Below are 26800 nucleotides of genomic sequence, written 5' to 3' on the forward strand. Positions count from 1 at the left end.
TGTTTGCTGCGACCATTTTTATATTTTCTTTGCACAATTTTGTGAGTGGAAATTAACATTCTTTCCAATGTTTTTTTTTTTTTTTTCTCCATGAAAAACATCATCATCAGGCTGCGATAAAACAATTCACTCGTTGTCCTTTCACAGGCATAAAGAGAAAAAGTAAGGAAATACATTTGCATCTTTACATGAAGTCCACATTTCATTCAGTTCTCGGACACATTCATTCCACGGTTTCTCTCTCTATATTTAGATATATTTCTAGTTTGTAGGAAATCAGTTTCTGGTCATTTGAAACAGGAGTCCAGGCCATAAGAATCAAAATGAAAGAAAAGTCCTTTAATTCCTTCTATACATTTGTCCATTTATTTTTGCACATTCTGTCTTCACCCTGCAGCGGTTGTCCTCCCTTCATCCAAAGGGACTCAGCAACAGAGTGGCGAAATCGAGGAGGAATACAAACACAGTCTGTGATTTCTTTATAAAGAAAGCAACAAAGTTCCAGCGACACATCTTTGACCCCCCCTTAGTCTCTGAGGAACATGGGCAGAGGAGCGACAATATGAGCGCGTGCCGTGTCGTGGAGGGCACATAATAGTCAGTGGCTAATGATGGCAACAATGATGACTGTCATGGTGACTGCGTGGGTGGGCTGCTCTGGGCGGAGCTTGGAGAAGGGGAGGGGCTAACACTGCCTGGACGGGCGCTGGCGGCCCGTGAACTGCTGCCCCCAGAGGAACTCTCCAAACCCTCAGAGTTCTCCAACATCTCCTGAATAAGGGGAGGCATGGAGCCGGGAATCTCCATCTTCAAGGTGATCACACGCTCTGCCCCTGTGAGAGATGAAACATTAATTCCGTTTTAAATTTAATTTTTCAAGTAGCTACACTTGAATTTTTCTTGCAGTAATATTAGACAAATAGGATTAGAACTCATCCGTGAATAAGTCATGTGGATGAATTCGACTCACCCTTGGCACTGATGCTCCTCAGGTCGGTGATCTTCATCAGCATCTTAGGGAACATGTGAGGTTTGTGTGGCCTCCGGTTCCTCACGTAGATCTTCAGTGCTTCCAGCAGCGGTTCCTGAAGAACATCCACCTGATCGGCCTTCTCCAGGTCCTGCCGATCTGCACAAACCAACAAACACCACTTCATATTCATATTCAGCTCAAAAACTCACAGGTTGTGGTAAGAGAGCTTATAGGCACACATCCAGACTAAGCAAATCATGGAGAATTGATCTGTTTAGGGGTGGGTCTAAAAAAAATCTGTAAAGTAACTTTTCAGGTCATCTTTCACCCCCTCCCCCCCAAAAAAAACTTGCTTTATTAGAATAGATTTTTATTGTATTGTTACATCATCTATATGTTCCTGTTGCTCAATTGGTAGAGCATTGCATTATCAAATGCAAGGTTGGGGGTTCGATTCCCCGGGAACACATGATAGGTAAAAACTGATAGCCTGAATGCACTGTTAGTCGCTTTGGATAAAAGCGTCTGCTAAATGCATTAATTGAATTGAATTGAATTGAATTGAATTTATATGTTCTATTTAATATATATGTTCTATTAATATTTTATCCCATAATTCGTAAAAAAATATTTTGTATTTATTTTACAGTCTTTATGATTTTAGTAAAAAAAAAAAAAAAAAAAAAATGTAAATGTCATTTCTAAATATCAAATAAAAACATACATTAATAATCTTACATTATTATATTATTTAAACTGCACAATAAATACTAAAAAGATTTTTAAATATTGTCTTAAATTATGAATATTTTGGAAGGAAAAAAACAGTTGCTACTTTAAAAATAATTTAAAATATTTTTATTTTTTAGATTTAAAATATTTTTTTGTAAATTATTTAAATGGAAACAGGTTCTCTTCATGCTAAATATAATTTCTTCCTCTGATTTTGTGGTGAAATCTGACCTGGCAATGTTTTTGTGAGTTTATATAATATATATGTTCACTATATGTTATTTGAGCATGAGAGGTGCAATACCACCGCCAAACACTGCCCAGCACTAGAGGTCCATGTATCAAAAACATGGAACGATCACGTGACACTAACGACTAGTGGCTGCTGAAAATTCAGCTTTGCCATCCCAGGAATAAATTACATTTTAAAATATATTAAAAATAGAAAACTTATTTTAAATTATGATATTTCACAATGTTATGGTTTTTACTGTATGTTTCAATAAATAAATACAGCCTTGGTGAGTATGATGGACTTCTTACAAAAACATTAAATAATCGTACTATTTCAAACTTATATATTTCCCCAGCATATAGCAATGTGCATTGTATGTGACATTTATTAATGCAAGAAATGCCAAAACAGTACCTCCACAGAGCAGGCAAATAGCACTGAGCAGTCCCGTCTCTGCATCATCCATTTCTAGCGGTAGTAGCTGATTGGCGAAGGCGAACACCAGGTCTGTTAACGGACCGAAGCCAGCATTGTGCATCTGCGTTCTGTTCAGCGTTAACCCGTCGGAGAACGTCATGGTGTCCTGCTCAGGCGTGTAGCGGGTACAGATCCTCAGAATCTAAAAACAGAAACAGAGAGGAGACGTTTCGATCTTAACTCTGCATATATTAACAACTTTTACAACTACACAGCCTCAACATGATTATGACCACTATTGTGTTTTACCAAGAGTTTCATATTGAATCTAGGGGGTAATCTAATAGACCGTGGCTGTCAAATGCGGCTTTATTGAGCTCAATGGCTCTGGCCCGAGCAGATATAAACAAAACGCTATTGGCTATTTGAAAAGTGGGCGGGGCTGCTAGATATCTCCCGCCCTCTCTTCCTGTTTTATTTGAAATTATGTCACCACATGGAATAATGCTAATTCAGGAGGACAATTAAGTTGCCTTTTATTAACAAAATGTTATGATGAAGTACAACTGCATGTGTACTTTTTCACAAGGGAATGCATGTGGGATTAGAACCTGCATCCTTCAATGACTCAAATGTGAGCCTCAGGCCCCGTCCACACAGAGACGGAGCTTACCCCAATCCGATCTTTTTTTTCCTCGTCTCAAGAAATATCCGCATCCACACGAAACCGCAAAATGATATAGTACACATGCCAGACCAGTATGTGGCGCTGTAATTCTGACACAGAGATACACTAAAAACGGAGAAGAAGACTTGGACTATGCTCATAAACCTTGCGTGTGGTACACAAACGAACATGGAACAATACATTTATTAATCTGTGTTAATGTTATTTAATAAAAAGACAATCGTTCAGTGTTTGTTCATGTTTTTCTTGTTGTAACGTGACGTAGAGGTGTCTGACTAGGTGGGAGACGTGGGCTGATGACGTCATCGTTTCTGAAAATATATGGATTAGCCATCCAGACGAAAATGCAAAGACGGCGTTTTCAAATTTATCCACTCTGGGACCCGGTTTCAAAAAATAGCGGTTTCACCTTACGAAAATGCCGGATGCGCGTGGACGAAACGCCTATGCGATAAAAAATGTGTGCGTATTCACAGAAACGCGTCTCCGTGTGGACGGGGCCTCAGTCTTGTTTTGTTTTATGCTTTAGTTCTCACCAGTATGTCGAGGCACGCGGCTTTCAGCAGTGTGATCTGGTCTGCGATGGTGAGGGTGGTGAATCCCGGCAGCTGCTTGGCGAACTCCACCGTCTTAATGATGCACTTGGTGGAGAGCTCGCTGAACTTATCCCACAAATCCACGTCTAGTGACACGCGTCGCTCGGAGCTGTTACTCTATACACAGAGAGGGGCAAGATTCAATATATACTACTAGATCACAGAGTATATCATACAGCCCTCGCACGCTCTTACCGTGGTGTATTTGCCGAGTTGACAAAGCGAGGGGAAGGTCTCTTGGTGGGCTTTCCTGATTCTTTCAATCATCTGCTCTGTGTCTGGGCTCAGCGTGTAGCTTTCTGTGCATTCTTGCTTTTTCTCTTCTTTCTTCTTCTTATTCCTGTCGTTCCTCACCGCTACACAGACAAAAAGGCAGACAACAAAGGTCAATGTTCAATGTACATATTCTAATGTCTGTTTAAGTTTCTTAATACTACTTTTTAAATAAATGCAAATTTCCTACAAAATACAATTCTTGATCTTCAGATGACATTCAGAGATGTAGATTTTCATCTACTTCTGACACAGATATAGTAAGATGTTCCTCTAGTCATTTGTGTCTTGAGCATATCATAATGAATTGTACCTCAAAAAAAAAAAAAAAATGAAAAAAAAGAATCACGTTTCTGTAAGAACTATAACATTAAGTAAAGAATATTTTGTCCCTCTTATTAGAAATATTTAACTGTATGTGCCTTGAATAATAGTAAATAATAATAATAATACAATTTTAAAAGCTACATTTTAGAATTAATTTTAGATCATTTTATTAAATATAATATTTTTTTCAAGCAATAATAACTCAGTAATGATGATAATAATAATAAAAAATATTATATTAGTAATAAGTTATTTTTAATTGAACATAGGTGTTGTTTATAATATTAAATTCTGAAATAATTTAATCATATTTTATCCAAAATCGTATGATAACATAGGCATCACAGTGACATGTAATTTCAGGAGAATGTGAAGTGGGCAGAAAAGAACATGCATTTATTACTACTACTACTTTTTATTGAACATTGGCGTATTTTACAATATTTAAAACATTTAGCCTAATCATATACTGTATTATCGTCACAATATAAGTTTGACATCACAGTGAGATGTGTGGCCATGGCATTTTAGAGAGAAATGAAGAGGGCAGAAAAGAAAAGAGATCTCAAGAAGACAGAGAGGAAAGAATGAGTGATGGGTGGAACAAACAAAACAAAAAAAAGAGAGAAAACCTGCATGCGTAGCAGTGAAAGGCCGTTTGAGATGCAGTAACCAGCAGTAATGGAGTGAGATGAGACAGACAGACAGATAGAGGAAACGTGTTAGAGCCAGCACATCACATCTGTGAAGACAAATCACGAGGGGAGGAAAGGTGAGAAAAAAAGGAAGAAAAAGGACAGGAAGAAGAAATGCCATCACACCCCCTCCATCACTACCATCTCAAACACACTCTCTCTCTGTCTCACTCTGTCTCTGCGGGGTGTGTGTTTGTAAGTTTGATGAATAGAGCGGGTGGATGAAGTCGTACATAATGCTGATAGATCACCACAGGTTTCATAAGACCCAGAGCTAATCTAATCTCGTTATATGAAGCACACACACACACAAACACACACACACACACAAACACACTGTAATGCCATGGCATTATTTTCTCTCCAATCTCCGCTAACAACCGGACCTTCCCTGCATCTCTCTCTCAGGCCTCTGGAGATGCGGAATTAATTCCTAAATAAAAGTGGGCTATCTTAACGTGCCTACATTAGCCCCTGTGACAGATTGGCGCAGCGATCATAAGCCGCAAAACACAATTTAATGAAGTCATTAAAGAACTATTAGCCTGGCTGCACCATCACTCATGCACAAGCGCTACTGAGAGACCTGCAGCAAGAGAGAGAGAGAGAGAGGGGAAGAAACAGCTCTTTCTCCAGCAATATGATGAGTATTTAGTGTGTTTTTGGAAAGGTGATTTTTACACACTGGAATTGGTGATGATGTAGCCAGAAACATGCTAACGAGCAGAAATGTGTTCTATGCTAGTACGCAAATGCCAAGTGCACATTTCTGTTGTTTAATACTTAACACACATTCTTGACAAGTTCTCTAACAAACCCAAGGGGCCAATAGAGTTATGTTCAAATGTCTGCGCTATTAAAACAGCTGTACCGTACCTGAGATGCAATATGAATTGTGCTTTGATATTTCAGACTGAAAAAATGTGTGAAATTGAGCTTTAAGTCCGCTTCACACCAAGCAAGATAACTATAAAGATAACGATAAAGATATAGTTCTAAAAATATTAAAGAATAGCAGAGTCCATACTACAACTATAACGATAAAGACATAGAGAAACGGTATCGTTGGAATCATTTTAAGAAAAAAAAATTCCAGCTGTTGAACGATACAAACATTGACATCCAATCAGAATCCACCCTGCTATAAACGAGCTTGAGGATTTAAAGCGGCAGACGCACGTGTGCTCAGAATAAACAGACGATATCGTTTGCTTGTGTGGACGCTAATATCGTTATCTTTATAGTTATCGTTCTTGGTGTGAACGGGGCTTAAGTATCTACGTTAACAGACTTGCATGGAGGTTTTTGGGCCTGTGTATTGTGTTCTCAACATCACTGCAGAAAAAAATACAAACGGGGTGTAAATATCAGTGTTATACAGTGATGCGGTGTAAATATCTGCTCTGAGAATGATTCAATTACAATTATGATTCTTTACTAAATGACGCAACTAAAAATGGAATCATGATTTCATTTGATTGTTTTGGTAAGATTCAGTATCATTTTCAAAAATATGCTGAAGGAGGGCCATATGATTTCAGTGATGCGAGAAACACGGAAGCATAATTCAGTCATTTTCTGTGTAATGTGGAACAGCATGGAATTTGGCAAATTTTGTATGAATAAATCAAAAGTAGGGCTATACACTTAAAAACACAATATGGATTAGTGTCTGTGAATTTTATAGACTAAATTTAGATAAACAGAATTTAAGGTGCCCCTGTTATGGATTATGAAAGGTTAATATTTTGGCTTTGGGAGTCCCCAACAACAGGTTGACATGCATGCAAGGTCAAAATAAACTTTTATTGTCTTATAATATGCATTTATTTATACCGTATGTGCTCAATGACTCCCAAACGATTTGTTTAATGATTAATTTTTCCAAACCCCTCCTTTGCCTTATGCTTATCTGCGGTGACTGGTCCGATTGGTCTTATTTTCAATTCATCATGCCTGTAATGCCTGATAAAGCAGCGTTTGTGAGCACAGTGCTGCTTTGTGTACAATGTTACCAGGGAAACTGCTATTTTTACCGCCCCAAAAGCAGCACCTAGTGGTTATGAATGAATTAGCATTTTTCATTCAGACCAATGCGAAAACACCAAGTGGGTGGGCAATATGCGAATGTTTTTTGCTGTTGTCAACATGAAACGGCTTGGGATCTGTTTTAAAAATGACTCGTCTCAATGATTCAGAATCGACTCTTTCTTTTGAGAGACAGTAACTCACAGTGCACTTTCAGATTGAAAACTTTGCAGGATGTTTTCATTCACTTAGAGCTGTGTTACACACTGCATGAAAGGTAAATGTCAAAAATCCATAATAGGTTCACTTTAACAATGCTTGATTATTCGACTAATCAAAAAAAAAAAAAAATACTATAGTTGAATGGATCAAAAAACAATGGTTAGCTGCAGCCCTAATTCCAATATTAAACATAAAAACAACAGCCGCTGAATATCCATCTCCACTGTTGGTTATGATTTTCTTCTGCTATTCATTGCTAATTGATAAAAGTAGTGAGAGGCACCAAGTCATAGTCTTATGTAAAAGCAGTTGCTCTTGGCACATGACTAAAAGCGCAAATCTCATTGGTCAGCGGGTTTCCTCCCAGTGTGATGGAAAAGAGTTTAGAACCCCTCTGTTATGTTGACAACATGCAAATGTTCATGTTGGTCTGAACAGATACATTAAGAACTGCGGACTCTAATTAAAATGTTTATCGCAAAAAAAATATTTGTGACAAACATTCGTCTTGTTTTGAACGGGCCTTAACGCTCCCATATGTCTGTTTCAGGGTGTGTGTGTGTGTCGGTGTGTGTGCGCATGTGCATGAGGCTCTTGACAGGGATAATTTTAGAGGAGAAAATTAAAGCGCTGGCAGATCGTCCATCACAAAGATGAAATTCAATGAAAAGATAAAAATGTCAATGTTTCCTCCCTCCGTTCCCACTCTCTCCACTCCTCTTTTTTCACAATTTCTCTTCCTCCTCAGCAGCGGCAGATGAGTTGTGTGTCTAATGCATTTGGAGCAGATAGAACCCAGCATGCTGTGCTGAAAATCAATGTATGTATGTGTGTGTTTTATTACAGAAGTTATGCAGGAAGTGAAGTGTGAAAATACTGCTGTGCATCATTTTGTAAATGTACTATGAGTCAAGAGGTGTGAATTCATATGAACTCTCGAGTGTGTGTCATCATTGTGAATGATCTGATGGGTCATCTCTGCATGGAAACACAATCTCGACATGATGCCTATAGACATCCATGTGCATGTAAATGTCAGACTCGTCCATAGTGTCACGCTTGACATGCATGTGATCACCGAAAGAACTACATGAAACCTGTCAAGAACAAATGCAAGTCACTAACCCATGAATTACATGTCTAGTTTCAGGATCATTAAGACATTTTTTTATTTAATTAATGACATAATGTGGTGATTAATTAATCTAATCTAATTAATCACACATCAAATTAGGATAAATTACTCTGAGAAAAATACATAATTTAAAGTCATTGTTGTGCAAAGCATCAAACAGAGATTACAAAAAGTAGGTTCAGCAAGAAATATTTTGTTTGATAAAATTACATAAACTCTTTTGGAACATGTGAGTAAATGATGACAGAATTGTCATTTTTGGTTGGGTGAACTTTAACTTGAATCATTTATTTTCTTCATTTTGTTATTATTTCTATGAAAATATTAAATGATTTCTTTAATGAAATGATACTCTAAATAATAAACTAAAATTGCCTGTAGGTGGTGGTAAGGTCTTAATGATTAAGTCATCGAGTCATTAATTTATTCATTTGATTCGTTCAAATGGCTGATTCATTTAGAAGTAAATTGTTCTTTATGAATGGTTCATTGATTCATTAGGCTTGTTCGACTTGAAGCGAGTCATCACCATCAGACCGATCGGTGTGTGACAGATAACAGAGTTATTTTGGTTGGCAAAATTGAGCAAAACAGTCAACATTGTGTCTAAAATAACACAATATTAACTTCTTAATGAACTGTTGTATAAGATGAGTATCACATTTGCATTTTGCCTAAAATACCTAAAATAATCATTCATAAACTTCGAAAAGGTTGAAGCAAATTAGAAGGGTGTTCACAGTGGGCTGTGTTTACATTAATCTTGTGTCATAAAAGCTTTCTGAGCTGAGGTGAAATTAACTTTACATGACTCAGCCGAACACACAAGTGCTCTTTAGCACTCTTTTTCATGAGCATCTGAGAGTGCGGATAAAAATTATATTAGAGCGACATCTGCTATAACAATTAAGCTCAAGATGCATTCTGAAAATCTCTGAATCACAGTGATTTTGTTTCGTGTTTATTCTGCAACTACTATAGGCATTTCCTGGATTTCTTAAGGAATTTCGGATGGAGATTTACTGCTGATCACAGAAACGTGCTTCACTGAAAGATATGGATATGGACAATCACAGCTTCTGCCTGATCGTGATTTATCGCCTTCGCGATTTAATTTCGATTAACCATGCAACCCTACTGAAGGTACTGAAATCATGTCTCATGGAAACACTAAATCAGTGTTTCAACTGCAGAAATATGTCAGTAAAACAGCTTGATGTTACATTTACCTCAGGAAAGCCATTTAATGTCCATTCAATATGCTATTTACTTAACATGGCTTCACTGTTTGAATAAAATGTGTATAAAACAAGTTATTACAGCCATAGTTTAAATATTTAAATATACATAAAAAAATATATTAACTATAATTTATTAATTTGTTTTTTAAATACTTCAACAAATTGGAGTAGAAAAAAAATATATATAGTAAAAAAGTTAACATAAATTTTCTTTTTTTTGAGTGTTTTTTTTTAGTTTTTAATTATCATTTACATTGCATTTACATTTACGCATTTAGCAGAAGCGACTTATTTTATTTATTTTTTTACAGTATGCATGTTGCCTGGGAATTGAACCCACAACCTTTTGCACTGCTAACAAAGCTCTACCACTGAGCCACAGAAACACTCTATTATCATAATTTTTTTTTCTGTTAAAATCTTATTTCGGTGCATACCTAATCATTACTGAAAATGAGCTATTTCTATCTTTCTTTATTGGCTTTTGGGGTTAAATGTGAGCTCAACGTGTCACCCGGATATACACACACCCTCTGACATGATGCTGGATTGTTCCCTATCCCTCTGTAAAAACACGGCATGTGTGTCTCTTTCTGCAGTAGAGACTCACGTCCACTTGATGGTGAGAGCGCTTCGAATCTGTCTGGAAAGATTTCTGAACAAACACACATTCACAACCTATGCTGTAGACCTGCGAGTGTGTGTGTGTGTGTGTTTTTTCTCACCTCTCACAATTAACTTCTCAAGTCTGACAGTGCCTAGCTGTGTGGAGACATATTCTCGTATAGCCAGAGGGAGGCACTGACTGTGTGTGTGTGTGTGTGTGTGTGTGTGTGTGTGTACTCCTATCTCTGCTTGCCGTTTCATATTTTGGCAGGACTACTTCAGCTGTAGAGAGAGTATTACTGATGCACTGCTCACATTCTTTGGACATTCCCACTTCAAGGCACTTCTGCAGCCGACAGTATTGACAGCGGTTGCGGGTGACTTTGTTAATGATGCAGTTCTTCTCTCTGTGGCACGTGTAGACCATGTTCTTCTGAATACTTCGCCTGAAGAATCCCTAAACACAAGCGACACAATTGTGACTGTGAGACAATCTCCATGAGATTCAAGAAAATGCCAGTCATTTGTCAAAACAACTCAATGTTTTCTTCTGAAGGTGCTTTTCACTACTATACTGTGTCTAAACAGTACTTTGTTATTCTTCTCTACTTTTAAGAAAATAATAATAATAATAGCTTACTGTAAAAACGGATACCACTGTATTTTTAAAAGCTAAGCTATGTTAGTAGTGTTGCTAGTTTTGGGTCAGACACATGAGAATGGGTCCCGTCACTCACCTTGCAGCCCTCACAGGCGCTGACGCCGTAGTGGTACCCTGAAGATTTGTCCTGACACACAAAGCAGGGCTTATAGATGCGAGGAGGAGGGGGCGGAGAGGGTGGGCTCGGGACGATCTCCTCTGAACTCGTACTCTGGGTTTCAATAGCTGTGAAAGTGAGAGAGTTTAGGGGTCAATGACATGACTTTTGTGTGTGCGCGTCTATTATTACTGTATTCAAAAAATACATTAAAAATCTATTCATTCAGACTGTAACTGGAATACATATTGTCTATGATGATATCTGAATTAAAATTCCTTTTAATATAATTTTTGTCAAGCATAGGCATTCAAATAAAACTTTTGTTAAAAATAGCTTTTCCAAACCAAACCAAACCAAAAAAAAAAAAAAAAAAAAAAAATTCTATAAACCTCAAATTTCAAACCATGTTGAATAAAGCAGACTCTCCTATTTATCTAGGAGGCATCCCTAACCCTGACCCCTGACCCCTGTGCTGGAGCATCACACACTGAGGCGCTGCTGTGTGGGATTGGGAACATTACAGGAGAGATCAAAGATGTAGAAGTCCTGAAGCAGCTCCTCTAGAGGAACTGAGCTTCTGTCAGAGACACACAAATGATCTTAGCGCATTCATTAAACACGTGTGACACATTTGTGCTGATGATAATTAGCCAGACATCACACATCAAAACAAGAGACGAACACGGTTACCAACACCATTCAAACCACTCATGGGAAGGTGAGCAGACCGAGCAACTACAAAAATCTTCCACATTTATAGTAACAGTAGCAGTAGTGGTTTTATTAGTAGTAGTAATAGCAATAAACAAATAAATAAAATTACTACTAATTATTATTATATTAAGTTTTTTTTATCTAATCTAAAATTTAATCTAAAATTATTATTCTATATATATATATATATATATATATATATATATATATATATATATATATATATATTATTATTTTTTTAAATATATTTATATATTTATACTATTATCAAATATATTTATGTAACATTAATATGATTGTTATTCAGTATTCACATTTTTCTGTTTAAACATCATTTAACTATTAGTATATTTTAATTATATTGATGTATTATTTATTATCTGTTATTACTATTATTATTAATATATTCAGTTTTCTCAAATTCATTTTTTATCTATCAACAATTATGTATTATTAAATAATCAGTGCAATTATATAATTCTTATTTAAATTAGTCATTTATTATTTATCCAACACTTAATTGTCTTATTTTTCTTTAACAACATTATTATTTTTAAAATGATTAAAAAAAAATCGAGCATGAAAATACCACATATGATACCACTGCATCAACATGTCTGTCTATCAGAAAGTGAATACTGTATATCAGTAAATCAGAAGAGTATATTATTTATAATTTGGCACAAAGGAAGATTTCCAGCATTGGATCACAAATCATATTTCACTAGTGTTTGTAATGTTGTAAGAAAAGTATACCAGTATTGCAACATAATATCATAAAGATGAGTATAATACCATTGTCAAGTATGTAAATTCAATTGTGCAATGGCTGTTTGCTGAAAAATGTAGGTTTTAAAAAGCTAACACTGAAACGCTTTCAATCAGCATTCACACATGACTTGGGAATCACTCAATTAAATCTTGCATACTGTAGAAACTCCTGGACAATAGATGCCTACAAATAATAGTGATATTTCAGTGTTCTCAACAGTGCACAATGTGTGCATTTCTGTGCTTCGAAAAAAAAATTAAAAATTGTGGAGAGGGTACCCGAGGTGAAAGTACGTGCTTGCCTCTCTTGCTGGTTTGGCAGCACTTTCTTTCACGTGCATGTGTGTGTGTGTGTGTCCCAGTCATAGCAGAGGGCAACTCAACTTGTGAGCTGAAGTTAAATATAGAACTCTTATTTACACACCACTGCTGTCGGCCCCGTCGGGCACATCTCACACACACAATGACTGCAGACGCATATCTGAAACAGCACACACACACACACTGTCGATGTGCATGTTCCCGCCTGTCTCTCTGTGGGCAGGAAATACTCAGAGAGACGTCCTGGAACAGACTGACGGAATGAAAGGCTGACTCAGCCACGGACGGAGGAAGAATGACAACGAGAGCAGGAAGGAATTGGAGAGAATGGAGGAGAAAATCAAACAACTGCTGTTCAAACATGTGGCTATAACAGCCAAGATAAGCACACACAAGCAAAGCCACATCATTGAGCAAAACATCCGGGACATTCGAAGAGCCAAAGGTTTGTTTTGAGTGGACGGATGGACACTACAAACCTCCACGCGTGAAATCAGAAAGGCCTTGCTCTGAGTTCACGCTAAAATGTTCATAACACCAACTAGGCCAAAAATCTGAAGATGACTAAAGACCACATGATGAGCATTCAATTGCTCCATTGGGGTGGGGTAAGAGTGGGTGGAGAAAAATAATATTAATCAAGTAGATGTTTACATTTTCTGAGGAAATTGCGCAAAACTGTCGATCACAGGTTAAGATGTCGGTGGTGGTTGTCAGGGTCTAGGGTTGTCTGGGGCTAGATTCATGACAATAATAGGTTCATTTCCAAGAACATGACAGGCATTGGTGTTATCTGATTATCTGATTGTACGGTGGTTCTCGTAGAAGACTTCACGATCAACTCATCGAAATACACCTTAGCCGTCTTTTTGCACTGCAAGCATATCTACCATAATAATGCGCCACATATTTTACATCTGAAAATTATGATGAAGCCTAATTATAAAATAAAAAAGGTGTTCCCTATTAGAGTCAATTTCGTAGAGTTCTTACTGAAATTAGAATTGAGCAAAATTCACTTCAGGCATAATAATTACCAATCAATGTTTATATTATCAATCATCATGGTCACTTTAGAGTACTTGTGCACATCATGCACACTTTTTAAGGGAAGTTGTAGTTTATTCTAACTTTAAGAGGTTATTTTTAACATTCTTTTCAGGAATGTTTTTTTTTCAGTATTACGATTTTTGCCTTTATTAGTGTTTATTTTTATATATTTTTTATCTTTAATTTTACAGCTTTATTAATTGTGCTGTGTTTTTGTCATTTTATTAGCGCTTTATTATTAAGTTATTATTTAAATAATTAAATAATCATTGTCCTTTAAATGTATCTTTATAGTTTTTATGCATTTTTATTATAGTTTTACTTATGATAATTTATAACTAAATTAGGTTTTTTTTTCTTATTTCTTATTAACTTATTTTAAGTGCCAAAAATGTTTCTCATGGTTTTAGTTTCAGATTTAGTTGACTATAATTACCCTGGTCTTCATAAGTGTAAAAGAAATATATAAAGACACATTTTTGGCAATACAAAATTTCCTTAAGTTATGAAGGATTTCATTCTTTTAATCAAGCACCTGTGTGGTTTCTAGGTGATTGCTTATGCAAACATTAGCCGATTTTCAATCATGAGCATCTTTTACATGGTTTCTGAAATTCCAATATTGGAGACAGTCTCATGGAAGTAGCAATGTCAGTTCTGAAGAACGCCCGTCCTGTTTATGTGCCAATATTTTCCACAGCAAACAAGCCACTTATTACCCGTAAAGTTTGTGTAAAGTGCTTTTCAGTTAAAATGCAAATAATGACTAATAATGTAAGAGAGAAACGTTTCCCATCCCACCTCCATCTTTTACTCTATTTTTACCAATTTACAGTTAGTCCCACCCAAACTCTTGCACCAGCTGAGTCAGAAGTTGACATGCCGGTCGCTCAAGACAACAGAACAAGGTTTTGACAACACTACAGAGCCAGTGTTTTCACTTCTCAGGAAGTTAACCTGTGAAAGCCAGAAACATACTTTACAAGACATTAATGTCTGGCATTCTTTTTCCTGAGATCTTGTAAATGTAACATGTACTTGAGTTATGCATTACATTCTGAATGATGGGTAAAAATTAAGCTTGAAAACCTAGAAGCATTTGTGTTAACTTTCTTGTGTTAAGTATGTTTTAGACAGTATAGTTGTATCTGCCCAATAAACTGGCATGCCATGGATATAGAATTTTAACGTGCAACAGTATGATTTAAAGTGCAACAGTATGATATTTAGGGAGTATCCGACAGAAAATCTTGAATAGAAAACCACAGTTGAATATGATATGACTGAGCAAAAAGAAATAAAAACAAAACAAAATTGTGTTTTAATGCATATCCCAGTTCGGGGCCTGCATAATAACGTGTGTGCAAACAAATAGATGCACTCAGGACACCCACTACATCAGAGAGACAGAAAGAGAGATGAATGAAGTGAGACAGGGATAAATAGAATGAGCACACTGTGTGTGTGTTGTAGTGTTTATGTCAGTGTATTCTATGTCAACCAAATTACACACAGAACACTTATATAACACACCACATTACTGCTCATTAACAACGACCTCTCTTGCTGTCTCGCTCTCCCTCTCTTTCGCGCTCCCTGTTTTTCTCCATGTGCAAGCTTCTTAATTTTATTTTTTTTACGCGAAGCCCTGAATGTTTTTAATCATCTTACTTTTCATTTTCACACTAACATTTCATGCCTTGTAATAGCTCAGTAACATATTACCATAATGCATACTGTGTAGGGGTGGGCGATATCTCGATATTTAAAATATATCGAGATATTTTTTAAACACGATATGGATTTTGCCATATCGTATATATCGATATATTGTTTATATTTAATTCTGATTCCGCCACTTTGCTGTGCTCGCCCCCGCTCGCTCGCCCCCCGCCTCTTTAATTGCTTTTGTCCCCCCTCCCCTCGCGTGTAGAGAACTAGTCAAAAAAAAAAAAAAAAAAAAGGACAACTGGTTCCATTAATATTGAGATACTTCGGTTTTAAGGCGTAGGACGAACAGCAGGCAGATGTCTACTGTGTAGGGCCCTATGATTTACGCGATGCAGAAAACGTGGACGGAATCGCGGAATCCAGTCATAAAAACGGAATTTACAGTTTAACGCGGAATGTCACGGAATTTGTCAAATTTTGAATGAATTAAAAGTAGGTCATGCACTTACATCAAATCGCGATATGGACTAATATCTGCAAATATTAACCCGGAAAAGTCTATTTAAATATGAATCCTGCATGTTCTGCGTGTCTGTGTCAATGAATGGCGCAGAAGCGCATCTTCATTCATTAAACATACGGAAGCGTGCGTGACACTTGCGTTGATTTCAGCGTCTTTCCTCTAACTAAATAAATATGAGAACATCTCCAGAACTGCACTGAGAGTCACTTCATGAGCATCTGACAGTTTGATTTGAGTAAAACTAGCTCATATCACATCATAGACTGCAGTATCACATACACAGAACTGTAAAATAAAAGTGTTTGCTAGAAATCTATTACTATTTTTCAGCAGAATGTACATAGCCCACTACTACTACTATTAAAATGAAACGAACATAATTTTTTAAGGAATAATCATACAACATTTCTTCCATGTTTTATTTTTAATAGTAAATCCCCTTTGTTTACCAAAAAAAAAAAAAAATAAGTTTGCTTAATTTTAAATAATGAAAAGATAAATTACATGAATGTTTTATGCCTTCGTTTGATAACCAGAAAAATGTAAATACACAGAATTTCTGAAGGGAAAAAAAACATTTCACATAAGGCTATTTTAAGATTTTAAGAGATTGTTTTTTTTTATGCATTTAAATAATTAAATGCTAAAAAAAAGAATTATGTAACAATAAAACATATGGTGAGGAAAAAAAATAAAACGTTTCTTAGGGCCCTAAACATTTAATATTTGGCATATTTGTTTTTGCAGTAGTTTTTGGGGGGTTATTTTTCCTATAAAGATATCGAGATATATATTGTATATCGAGATATAGCAAAATATATCGAGATATATTTTTTGCTCCATATCGCCCAGCCCTAATACTGTGTCATAATACATAGCTCTTTTTATTAGTGATTATTAGTCTGAATGGCTCTTTTAATTAGTAATTATTACTCTGAATAGCTCTTTTTATTAGTGATGCACCAGGAATATATACAGATTTTTATCAAAACTCAGAGACTTAAAATTGAAGTTTTTTTAGTAGACCGATAGATAGATAGATAGATAGATAGATAGATAGATAATCATAAATCATTATCACTCAAATAAAAAAATTGTTGTATATTAGCATTTAATTGCACAAAATACAGTTTCTTTATTAACTTTTCAACTATATAATTATGTTTCTACTGCAATTAATGAATGGTTCGTGCACTAGAAATAGTTTTTATTTAATTTTTGTTAAAAGCATAAACTAAAAAGACCTTGGTTCATAAAAATGAAGGTCGATTAAAGATTATAAATTGATTGTTTATCCAGCTCTAGAGTCCACACAGCTGATATGTTTACCTGTTGTAGTTTACCACGTGTTGTGAATGAAATATACACTAATTTATACGTCCTAATTTCCATCAGTGATTTTGGCCTTCCAAAACTGTTTTGACATATAACGAGAATTCATTTCAGCCAAATACTTCACAAAGGAAAAAAAAAGACTCTTGCTACTGAATATATTTGGAGAAATCTATCCGCTAGCATTTCCATTCTTCTCATATGCAGCAATTTGGCTTGAAGATTAATCAAATTTCTAATCGCGATTACAATTATGGATGACACAATTACGTAATCGTTCAAAGCGGCAATTATGTTATTCTGCACGCTTAAGATGTTTTGTTTTTCTTTTTACATTTTCTCAATGGTTTTTCCATTGGTTTGGTTTTAGTTTTATTATAACCTTATAATAACATTCATATTTTAAAAAAAAGAAGAAAGCAATCTAATGTATATTTGATATTTGAGGCTTAATACTGTAGAAAACCACTAAAGTTTAAAGAGTGTTTTCAGCTTGTTTATTTTCAAAAAAAATACGACCTGCAGTTGAATCAAACAACGGTATATACATAATTCAATGTAAAATGTGATAATCATAATCAATAGTCACAATTACAATTTCAAGAGAATAATCCTCAACTATGACCCTGGAGCACAAAACCTTAAAAGTCTTAAGTCACTGGGGTATATTTTTAGCAATAGCCAAAAAAAAAGAAAAACAAACAAACATTGTATGGGTCGAAATTACTGATTTTTCTTTTATGCCAAAAATCATTAGGATATTAAGATCATGTTCCATGAAGATATTTTGTAAATTTCCTACCGTAAATATATCAGAAGTAAATTTTTTAATGGTAATATGCATTGATAAGAATTCATTTGAACAACTTCAAAGGTGACTTTCTCAGTATTTAGATTTTTTTTTTTGCAGCCTCAGACTCCAGATATTCAAATATTGTCAGATCCTAATAAACCGTACATCAATGGAAAGCTTATTTATTCAGCTTTCATATAATGCATAAATCTCAATATCGAAAAATTTAAACTTAAGATTGGTTTTGTGGTCCAGGGTCGTGTGGCCCTAATTTCAACATTTAAGAGTGTCCTATTCCACCATTTAATTAAAAACATCCCATAGCGTCCCAGGAGGTCTGGGCTAAGCCCTGAATATACTCTGACCCTATAACTGCCCGTCTCTTTCTCCGTCTATCTCTAGGTTCAACCTGAGGTTACATTCCTAATGTTTTGACAACCAACAAACACTGTAACTCAACCTCTATCCTGCTCTCCTCTTCGGTCTCTCTCTTCATCTTAAGGAGCCTTTAACTCTTCCTTCCTGACAGACAATACGTCTCCCTTTCTCTCTGTGCCTGCTGTAATCACCCGTTTATTCATCTATGGGTTCAGGTCTGGGTCTGGGCTTGTTTAGCTCTCATTACGAGAGGCCCAAAGGGCGCTGGGAGAGGACGGGAGGGGGTATTAATCAGATTTGGGTTGGTTAAGCCCAGCTTAAGTGTGTTAGCGGGGTAGAGACAGGCCCTATGAGAGAGCAGTCACACACACACACTTATCTCACTATTAGATTATTCACTGCCTTGCAGTGACAGAGTGCTTTAAGCATCAAGACCTAAGGCATTCCTTTGTTTTTTTGACATGATTTAAATCTAACATTAACCAAGAAACAGGGTCATCAGTGATACATCTGATCCATTCCATTTATGACAAACTAAAACCAATAAACTACCGTCCTGAAAACCAAGAGTCAAACATCACATGCAGCGAGACGCTACTTAAAATAGCAATCATGTTACCAGGGAGAAAGTGTAACTAACACTGAATCAGTCAAATTCCACTATACCTTTCAAAGGCAGGCAGATGATGTTTTTATTTGAAATAATCATAGTGAACAATTTCTAGTCATTTTGCCTGGGCCATTTATCTAATATTTCACAATGCATTGACAGTATTTAAGCTACAAGGGTTGCTTTGTTTGAAATAATCATTCAGAAAATCTGACATTCATTTTAGCTGGGTTATATAACAACAAATTCAAAATACGTCACATTCACAATGATTTTGCTGGTGAAGCAACATCATGAACATCACAATGAATTTTTCACACTCTTTAGGAAACTTAAAGGCCCAATTAAATCCTTCCTTGTCTCGCTTAAAATAGATGTTTAAGAATTTAAACTGATTTAAATTTCCTGGAATTGCAGATGTGTGTGAAATTATCTAGTTTGTGTGTGTTGTGAGTCTGCATGGCTCCAGCGCGGATAAATCTAATGTTCTGAAGAGTATGTGTGGCAGACTAGCAGCCGGTCACCGCACCGATATAATCAAATTTACTGTACTTTCGCAATCACAGATTCTAGTCTACATCTTGGAATATGACCCAAATAAGAATTTTCACCGTACATTGCCATCTGTACAAGTAAGGAATGAGTATGCCACATTTAATCTGACCTACTGAGTTAAAAAACATTACCATAAAGTTCGGTTAGCTCTAGGGATGCACCGGTTGACCGGCCATAAATCGGAACCGGCCAGTTTTTGCTTAGAATACGCGATTGGCAATCAAATTTTTTCAGCCGATTTTTCCGGAAGCGCGCCCACATCAAACCGTTCAAATTATTATTATTGTTATACTTCATTCTCAAATGATTAATGTTAATAACATCAGCATTGGTGACTATAAATATAGTTTGTATAAGCGTGTAGATTTCAATTTCTGCACATTCTAATCTAATTGTCATACCCTTCGAATTTCATACTAACAAATTATTTTAACCCAAAAAGCAAATTATGCTCCCTTTGAACCGATTTTCTTTTAAAGCCTGGCCAACGGCGAGCGATGGTCGGGTTAGTTTGTTTGGTGTGTTCCACTCGTCGGCTCTCATCAGGCACACATCGGCACCAGTTTGCCTGTCGGGGACGTCGGTGAGAGTGAGAACTCTGATTGGACGTTCAGCGAAAGAGTCAGTGCCGAGAATTAAAGCAAAAGTGATCAAAACAAGCATGTGAATGAAGGCCGTACAGACAAGGCTGTTTGTGATCTTTCCCAATCATTTTAATATGCAAATGTTTTCAAAACAACATGAGCCACTTAAAATTATTAAAGTTATCAAATGGTAAGCAATCACTGTTTTGCTTACATTTCGTATATCTGCGTTTATCTCGTATATCTTTGCTTCGGTTTCTCATTTTGAATGACGAATATATACTGTTAATAGCTGCTGATATGAAAGGCTTGTTCCTCTCATGCGAGCGCAGAACGCACGTGTTATTTGCCTTCGGCTGTAGTCTGTGTGGTGTGTTCCAGCGCAGCTTTTTGGTTCGACGCTGCCGACGCGAGGCGACAACACTGTCGGCTTTTGTCGCCGCTAATTCTTTGAAGTCGGCTTGGTGTGTCCCAGACTTTAAATACACATTTTTGTAATCCCAGGCTATCTGTAATCAGAAGCACATTTATAACTGCAATATAATTTAATGTCATTCACATGTGTTTCATAAACACATAATCCTTTATGGATTACAGTCCGCCGACAAAATGATACATTTAATAATTCTGGCTGCTGTGATAAAAGGCAATAAGCGATCTGCCACCTGAAGTATCCTCACATGCGATAGCTTAGTGGCTGGGACAACAACTTTAAGTTTACAGATGTGACATAATAACGTAGTGCCATGCTTGAATTTCCCACATAAACCTACCCATACAACTCAAATTAGAAAACATTATTATAAGCTAACCGTTGTGAATTGGGCAATAGTTTTGAACACTGGCTGGTTATGTACTTGCTCAAATACTGATTTCGGGTCTTTTTTTTTTTTTTTTTACCAAAAAGTTATGGACTGCAGTTTTAAGCCATTTCAGACAAATACATAAATATCATCATGGTATAATACTTTACATTTATCATCTAACCTTGGTTGTATTTTCAGCGTTATTCTCTCTGTATGGTTAGGGCATGTGTTCATGCTGAGTGGAGGAGATTAGGAGACTCCCTGCCTACACACACCTCCTGTTTATATATTGCTCTCACACACACGAACACACACACACCTGTATTCAATGTTTTTGTATCCTGCATATCCAATTGTTCAATACTAGACAATAGTATCAATTGAAATGACTAAAATATATTTAGTGCACATTAAATATTGCAAAAAACATTAACTAGAATAACTGAAAAACATGAATGAATATGAATAACTGGACCACGTCAAGTACCTGAGCACACAGTCTTGCTCTTGCAAAATTACTTTACAAGTAGCTTAAAATACATAGTAATTGTGTACATGTGTGTACTAGGGATATGCCGGTATCAAATTTTCCTGTTGCGATTAATTGCTCATGCTTTTATCACGGTAAAAGCAGTATTATTACGGAAATTGAAATTTAGTTTAAAAAAAGTGCTCATAATACAGTGTAACAGGTTAAAAATGTTTTTTCTTATAACAAAAATAACTGAACATTTAAATACAATAAAGCAATACAGAAAAATAAATAAAGTTACAAATTTTGCATAGATTAAAGTGCAAAAGAACTATAAAGACCCATAGATATAACTTTACAATAAGACCTTATTAGTTAACCATTAACATTCTCAATGAGCAATAGCTAGATTTGCTACAGAAGTTATTAATCTTTGTTAAAATCGAAGTTTTAGTTTATGTTAGCTCATTAAATAACACCGTTGCAACTTTAGATTTTAACGTGTTATTAAATATTGGAATACCTAAGATGAATGAATATTCAGAATAATATTTCATTGGCAGTTTATGTTAACTAATGAATTAACTAATGTTAAAAATGTAAACTAATGTAAAATGTAAATTGACAATAAAAAAAAAAATCTAATGAAAAAAATCTAAATGATTCTCCCATGATTCTGAACTAAAAATAAAATGTAATAGAACCTTTCACAAAATAATAATTGCATATTGTAATGTAATTATGTATAAACACACACACACACACACAGTACATACCCACAAAACTAAATGTTTATGTTAAAATTAGAAAAATTATTCCTCATTTATACTTCACTTGTTTCATTAATGAATGAATCAGCATTTTTGAATGAACCTCTTGAATTAATTAGTCAATGACAAGTAATTTTTAGCAGTCACTTGTAGGACTGTAAAAAAATTCTAATTTCGTATATTAATCGAATGTAAAATCAAAATCAAAATTTGAATGCAAAAACGTTGCATTTGAATTTTAGGAGTGCATTAAGGAGGCTGCCATATAAACCCCGGGTATACTTCACATTCCGTGCTCTGTTCCGTCTCGCAAACAGCCGCGTCCTCACAACTTTCAAAGGTGGACGAGCTCGACACACAGTACCACTTCTGTTTCACCATTCACCTCGCCTACATGCACCATCTGCACGGTCTCAAAAAATGACATAATGTTGACGGTGCGTGGACTACCGAAGTATACTTAACCTTTATCAGTCTCGCAAAAGAGAGCTGCATGTTTGGAAAGCCATGTAAAATTAATGTAAGTTCAACTTTTTAAAAACATATCTCGAGACTTTATGGTGGGTTTTTGTTCCCCATCCCCTCATGTATTTAAATGAAAAAATTTATTCTGTGTAACTGGCTTTCCACCCTTTTTATTTAACCACTTAACTGTCACCCTGTCCCGTATTCGGGATGTCTACATTTATTTCACTATATTACAATTAAATCTAATCTAATCTTGACAAACTGTATATCGTTGCAAAGGTCTAAGACTCCCAAATATATATTTTACCAATGTTTTTTGTTCAAAAAATGAGGTAGGAAAAGTAATAGTGAACTATAACTTTAATGAAAATGTTAACTAGCTACCATACAGAAAAAAAAAAAAAAAAAAATGCCACAAACAGTTTTTGCTTTAAAGTGGTGCTATTATGCTTTTTCCATTTTTCAGCTTTAGTTAGTCTGTAATGTTGTTGTTTGAGCATAAAAAAAGATCTACAAAGTTACAAAGCTCGAAGTCCAATTCAAAAACAGAAAACTACAACGAACGACTAGTTTGAACTACACCACTTATTTTCCAGGATTTGTGATATCACAAATACCGGCGAATGGGACGAGACCTGGTTGAGCTGCACTAGAGAAGGCAACAAGTGTTATCACTATGTTGAAGACACGCTAGCTTTACCAAAGGCAGACGAACTTAGAGTGATTAAAATCATCGGGTTTTAAATAGTGCTTAAATTTGTTTAATTTTGACGCAATATTTACACTGAAACTCGCAGGTTGCCCAGCTAACCAATCTCAATTTCAATTTTCAGAAGGCCTGCCTTCATTTCATACAGGAACTATTCAAGCCATTCATGCCAGTCTGGGGAGAGAGGTGTTGTAATAATGTAAAATATGTGAAAATTAATGTATTTTTCGAACAACCTAGTTTGAGAACCTGTTCTAGTACAAAAACAAAATCAAAACTTTGTTCAAGAGCATAATAGGACCTCTTTAAATGACAGAAATAACACAAAGACAGCTCTGACATGAATGATTTGACATGAATTCTGACATGATTTGCTTTCTCTAGATTTTTTCGCCATTGTGTAAGAAAGTAGGCCAATTATGTTGCCATTGCAAAAAGGATTCAAACCGGCCCTTTCAAACCCTTTACTGCCTTTAATTATTTCCCATGATTTTTCCCAAACAAGGTCTATTTGCTTTACGAGCATGTGAACAAAGACTGTTTATGTCTAGGGAATAGTGGATGGATCTGACAGCATGAGGACCGTGAGCATCAATTATTGCTAGAGTGGGCAGCTTTGACATAAATAGTGCAGTACAAATGGCCAGCATTATTATTTAAAAATATTCAAGTGTATTTTTAAGCAATAATATGAGGTCCACTAGTAATATAATGTTATTATCTGAAAGAAAGAACATGAATGAATGAATATCTTGAAAGTACAGTGATTAAACATGAGGACATGTCATTCAGTCACCTTTTTTATTAGATTTTTTTTTTTAAGTGGAGCCAGTTAACTGATGGACAGGGATAACGTGGATTACTTGTAGATTATTATGTTTTTATCAGCTGTTTGGACTCTTATTTTGATGGCACCCATTCACTGCAGAAGATTCATTCCTCACTTCAACAAGTGATGTAATTATACATTTCTCCAAATCTGTTTCAATGGAGAAACAAACTCATCTGCATCTTGGATTAGATTTTCCGCATCTTAAATTTGAATTTTAGGTGTACATTTTCAAAATATATATATTTTTGAGTGAACTATCCCTTTAAATCTAATTAGTACAACATGTTTGATTTGATTGTCAGTGATGTTCTCATTAAGATGTCTGCTCCCATGGTTCATTGAGAACATGTGGCAAAAAAGGAGGCCTGAAAAGATGCCTGACTCTCATTTGTTCTTGTTTCTCACTTGCTGTTGTTAAAGTAAAATGAGACTGACCCTCTTCACTCTTCCGTGTAGGGCACATCTGAAGTTTATTTCCCATCATGCACTTGTCCCATGGGTAGAATGAATGAACACATGTAGGCTATTTCAGAAGTCACGGGTTTGTCAGCAGAGTTCGCCGGGCTAATATTTTCATGTATGCGTGTGTGCGCTTAGGGGATTTCTGAGGATGAGACGATCTCGTTCTCTCTTCAGACATCAATTTCCTGTAAGTGTCCGAGGTCTTTGAAAATCTCCCACACACTTCAATACAGAGATCAGCTCTTCCAGTGCTGAGGGTCACCATATCAATCGCTGCGCATGCAATTCTCAACAACACACACAAGAGCATTAACAGATAATTTCTGCTGTGATACACTACTCGTGCCAATCAATGAAATCAATGAAACAATCACTTATGAAATGTGCGATTATGGAACGATCACATTTTAAGCAAAAATACAGACATGCAACCACACATTTTTCAGAATCACACTAATCCGATTCTTAAAAATTATACAGGCACATGAATGCACTGTGTGTAATCTATGAACACAGATTGCATTATGATATAACAACACTTTATGACAGCACTCTAGAGTTGGGATCAGTGTTATTTTAGTGTCACTGGGATACTATTATAGTTTTTCAGATTTTGAATTAGTAACTATAATATCCCCCCACAAATTGACAAATCAGCTGATAAAAATATAGTTAAGATGCCCAAAATTCAGAGACACAAGATGATTGCAGCTTGTACCTCAAGTCACCGGGTCAGAAATTGTCAAATTTGTGACATCACAGCTAATTAACATATAACCCATCTATTCGTTAACTATTCAGCAACTTGAGCCCCTCTGATGAATAGTGTCAACTCCTGCTGGTATGTGGAGGGTAGCCAATCAAAAACAGAGATAATCATTTACCTGTACATATAGAAGTCTTAAAGCTACAGGGAGATAGTTTGGTCCAGAATGTGGTGGAAAATAGTCATAAAAATAAAGTATGACTATTTTTGGTGCAACAAACCTTTACCAGCCTTTTATGTAGACATCAGGAGAAAAGATAAAATGAAAATAATGGACCATTTTAGCAAGGGGTGGGCGATATATCGAACGATATGATCATGCGCATCTAGTCAGTAAATCTGGTTCCGTGATTATTTGACCAACAATTTAAACACAACATATCACGTCAAGAGTGTCCATATATTAACACCGATCTCGGGAATGTAACACTGAGAGATAAGATTGCTTGACATCCAGAAGAAAAAACAAATGCAAGTAAACTGGGAACATTCCTGAGATGATGAAAGTGGAAAGTCAATCTCATTCCTGAAACAAAGTTCACTCTCACACTCTCACACATTCGCAACTTCCTGTTTTCTTGAGCATTCAGAATAACAGGGTATAATTCAATTTCAACCAATAATTTGATACAATTGGATTTCTCATACAATTCAATTCCAACAAAAACCAAGTCCATGTTGCAGCTTAAATCAATCAATCAATCAATCACCTTTATTTATATAGTGCTTTAAACAAAATACATTGCGTCAAAGCACTGAACAACATTCATTTGGAAACAGTATGTCAATAATGCAAAAAAATAAGTTCTTCTAATTTCTAATAATTCTTCTACAGCTTCTAAGTGACCTCCAATGAATGAATTCTGAGATAGTTGGTGTTCCCAAAAAATGCTTGTGTTTATGACAACACTGGCTGTATAAATGGAGATGCAAGCTTTTATGTCTCACCTGCATCCTCTCAGCAGTGCGGGACACACTGATACTGCACAGTCATTCACATAAACAGTGTGAATTGCCAACTACACAACACGTTTCATGAAGACTAATCCAAAAGTTAAAAATAAAGAAGGAAGTACTAAACACTGTGCAAGCTCTAGCTAAGATGTATTTACACTGCAGTTACAACTTCATAATTAACGCTATGTATTATTGTATTATTAATATCAATACACATATATAAGAATACGTTTATTAGTAATTGTAATATTTTGAATATTGAAATATAAAGAAAATTAAATGATACTTCAACTCTAAAATTACAATCCCCAAAAAAATGGATGCAAG

At 35.7% G+C, this 26800-nt stretch overlaps 1 protein-coding gene across 2 annotated transcripts in view; it reads right to left on the reverse strand.

Moving 5' to 3' along the window:
- Nucleotides 1-26800, reverse strand: part of LOC113072486 (retinoic acid receptor alpha-A-like) — a 76753-nt gene continuing 49953 nt past the window's right edge. For both annotated transcript variants that reach the window (XM_026245480.1, XM_026245481.1), the window contains exons 2-8: nucleotides 10906-11054; nucleotides 10484-10625; nucleotides 3837-3997; nucleotides 3582-3758; nucleotides 2355-2559; nucleotides 971-1129; nucleotides 1-833 (exon numbers count right to left, since the gene is read on the reverse strand). In XM_026245480.1, the coding sequence (XP_026101265.1) occupies nucleotides 631-833; nucleotides 971-1129; nucleotides 2355-2559; nucleotides 3582-3758; nucleotides 3837-3997; nucleotides 10484-10625; nucleotides 10906-11054 (1196 nt within the window). In that variant the 3' untranslated portion in view covers nucleotides 1-630. The remainder of the gene's footprint in view (nucleotides 834-970; nucleotides 1130-2354; nucleotides 2560-3581; nucleotides 3759-3836; nucleotides 3998-10483; nucleotides 10626-10905; nucleotides 11055-26800) is intronic.

The sequence above is a fragment of the Carassius auratus genome, unplaced genomic scaffold (assembly GCF_003368295.1).
Source record: "Carassius auratus strain Wakin unplaced genomic scaffold, ASM336829v1 scaf_tig00009130, whole genome shotgun sequence".
Classification (NCBI taxonomy): domain Eukaryota; kingdom Metazoa; phylum Chordata; class Actinopteri; order Cypriniformes; family Cyprinidae; genus Carassius; species Carassius auratus.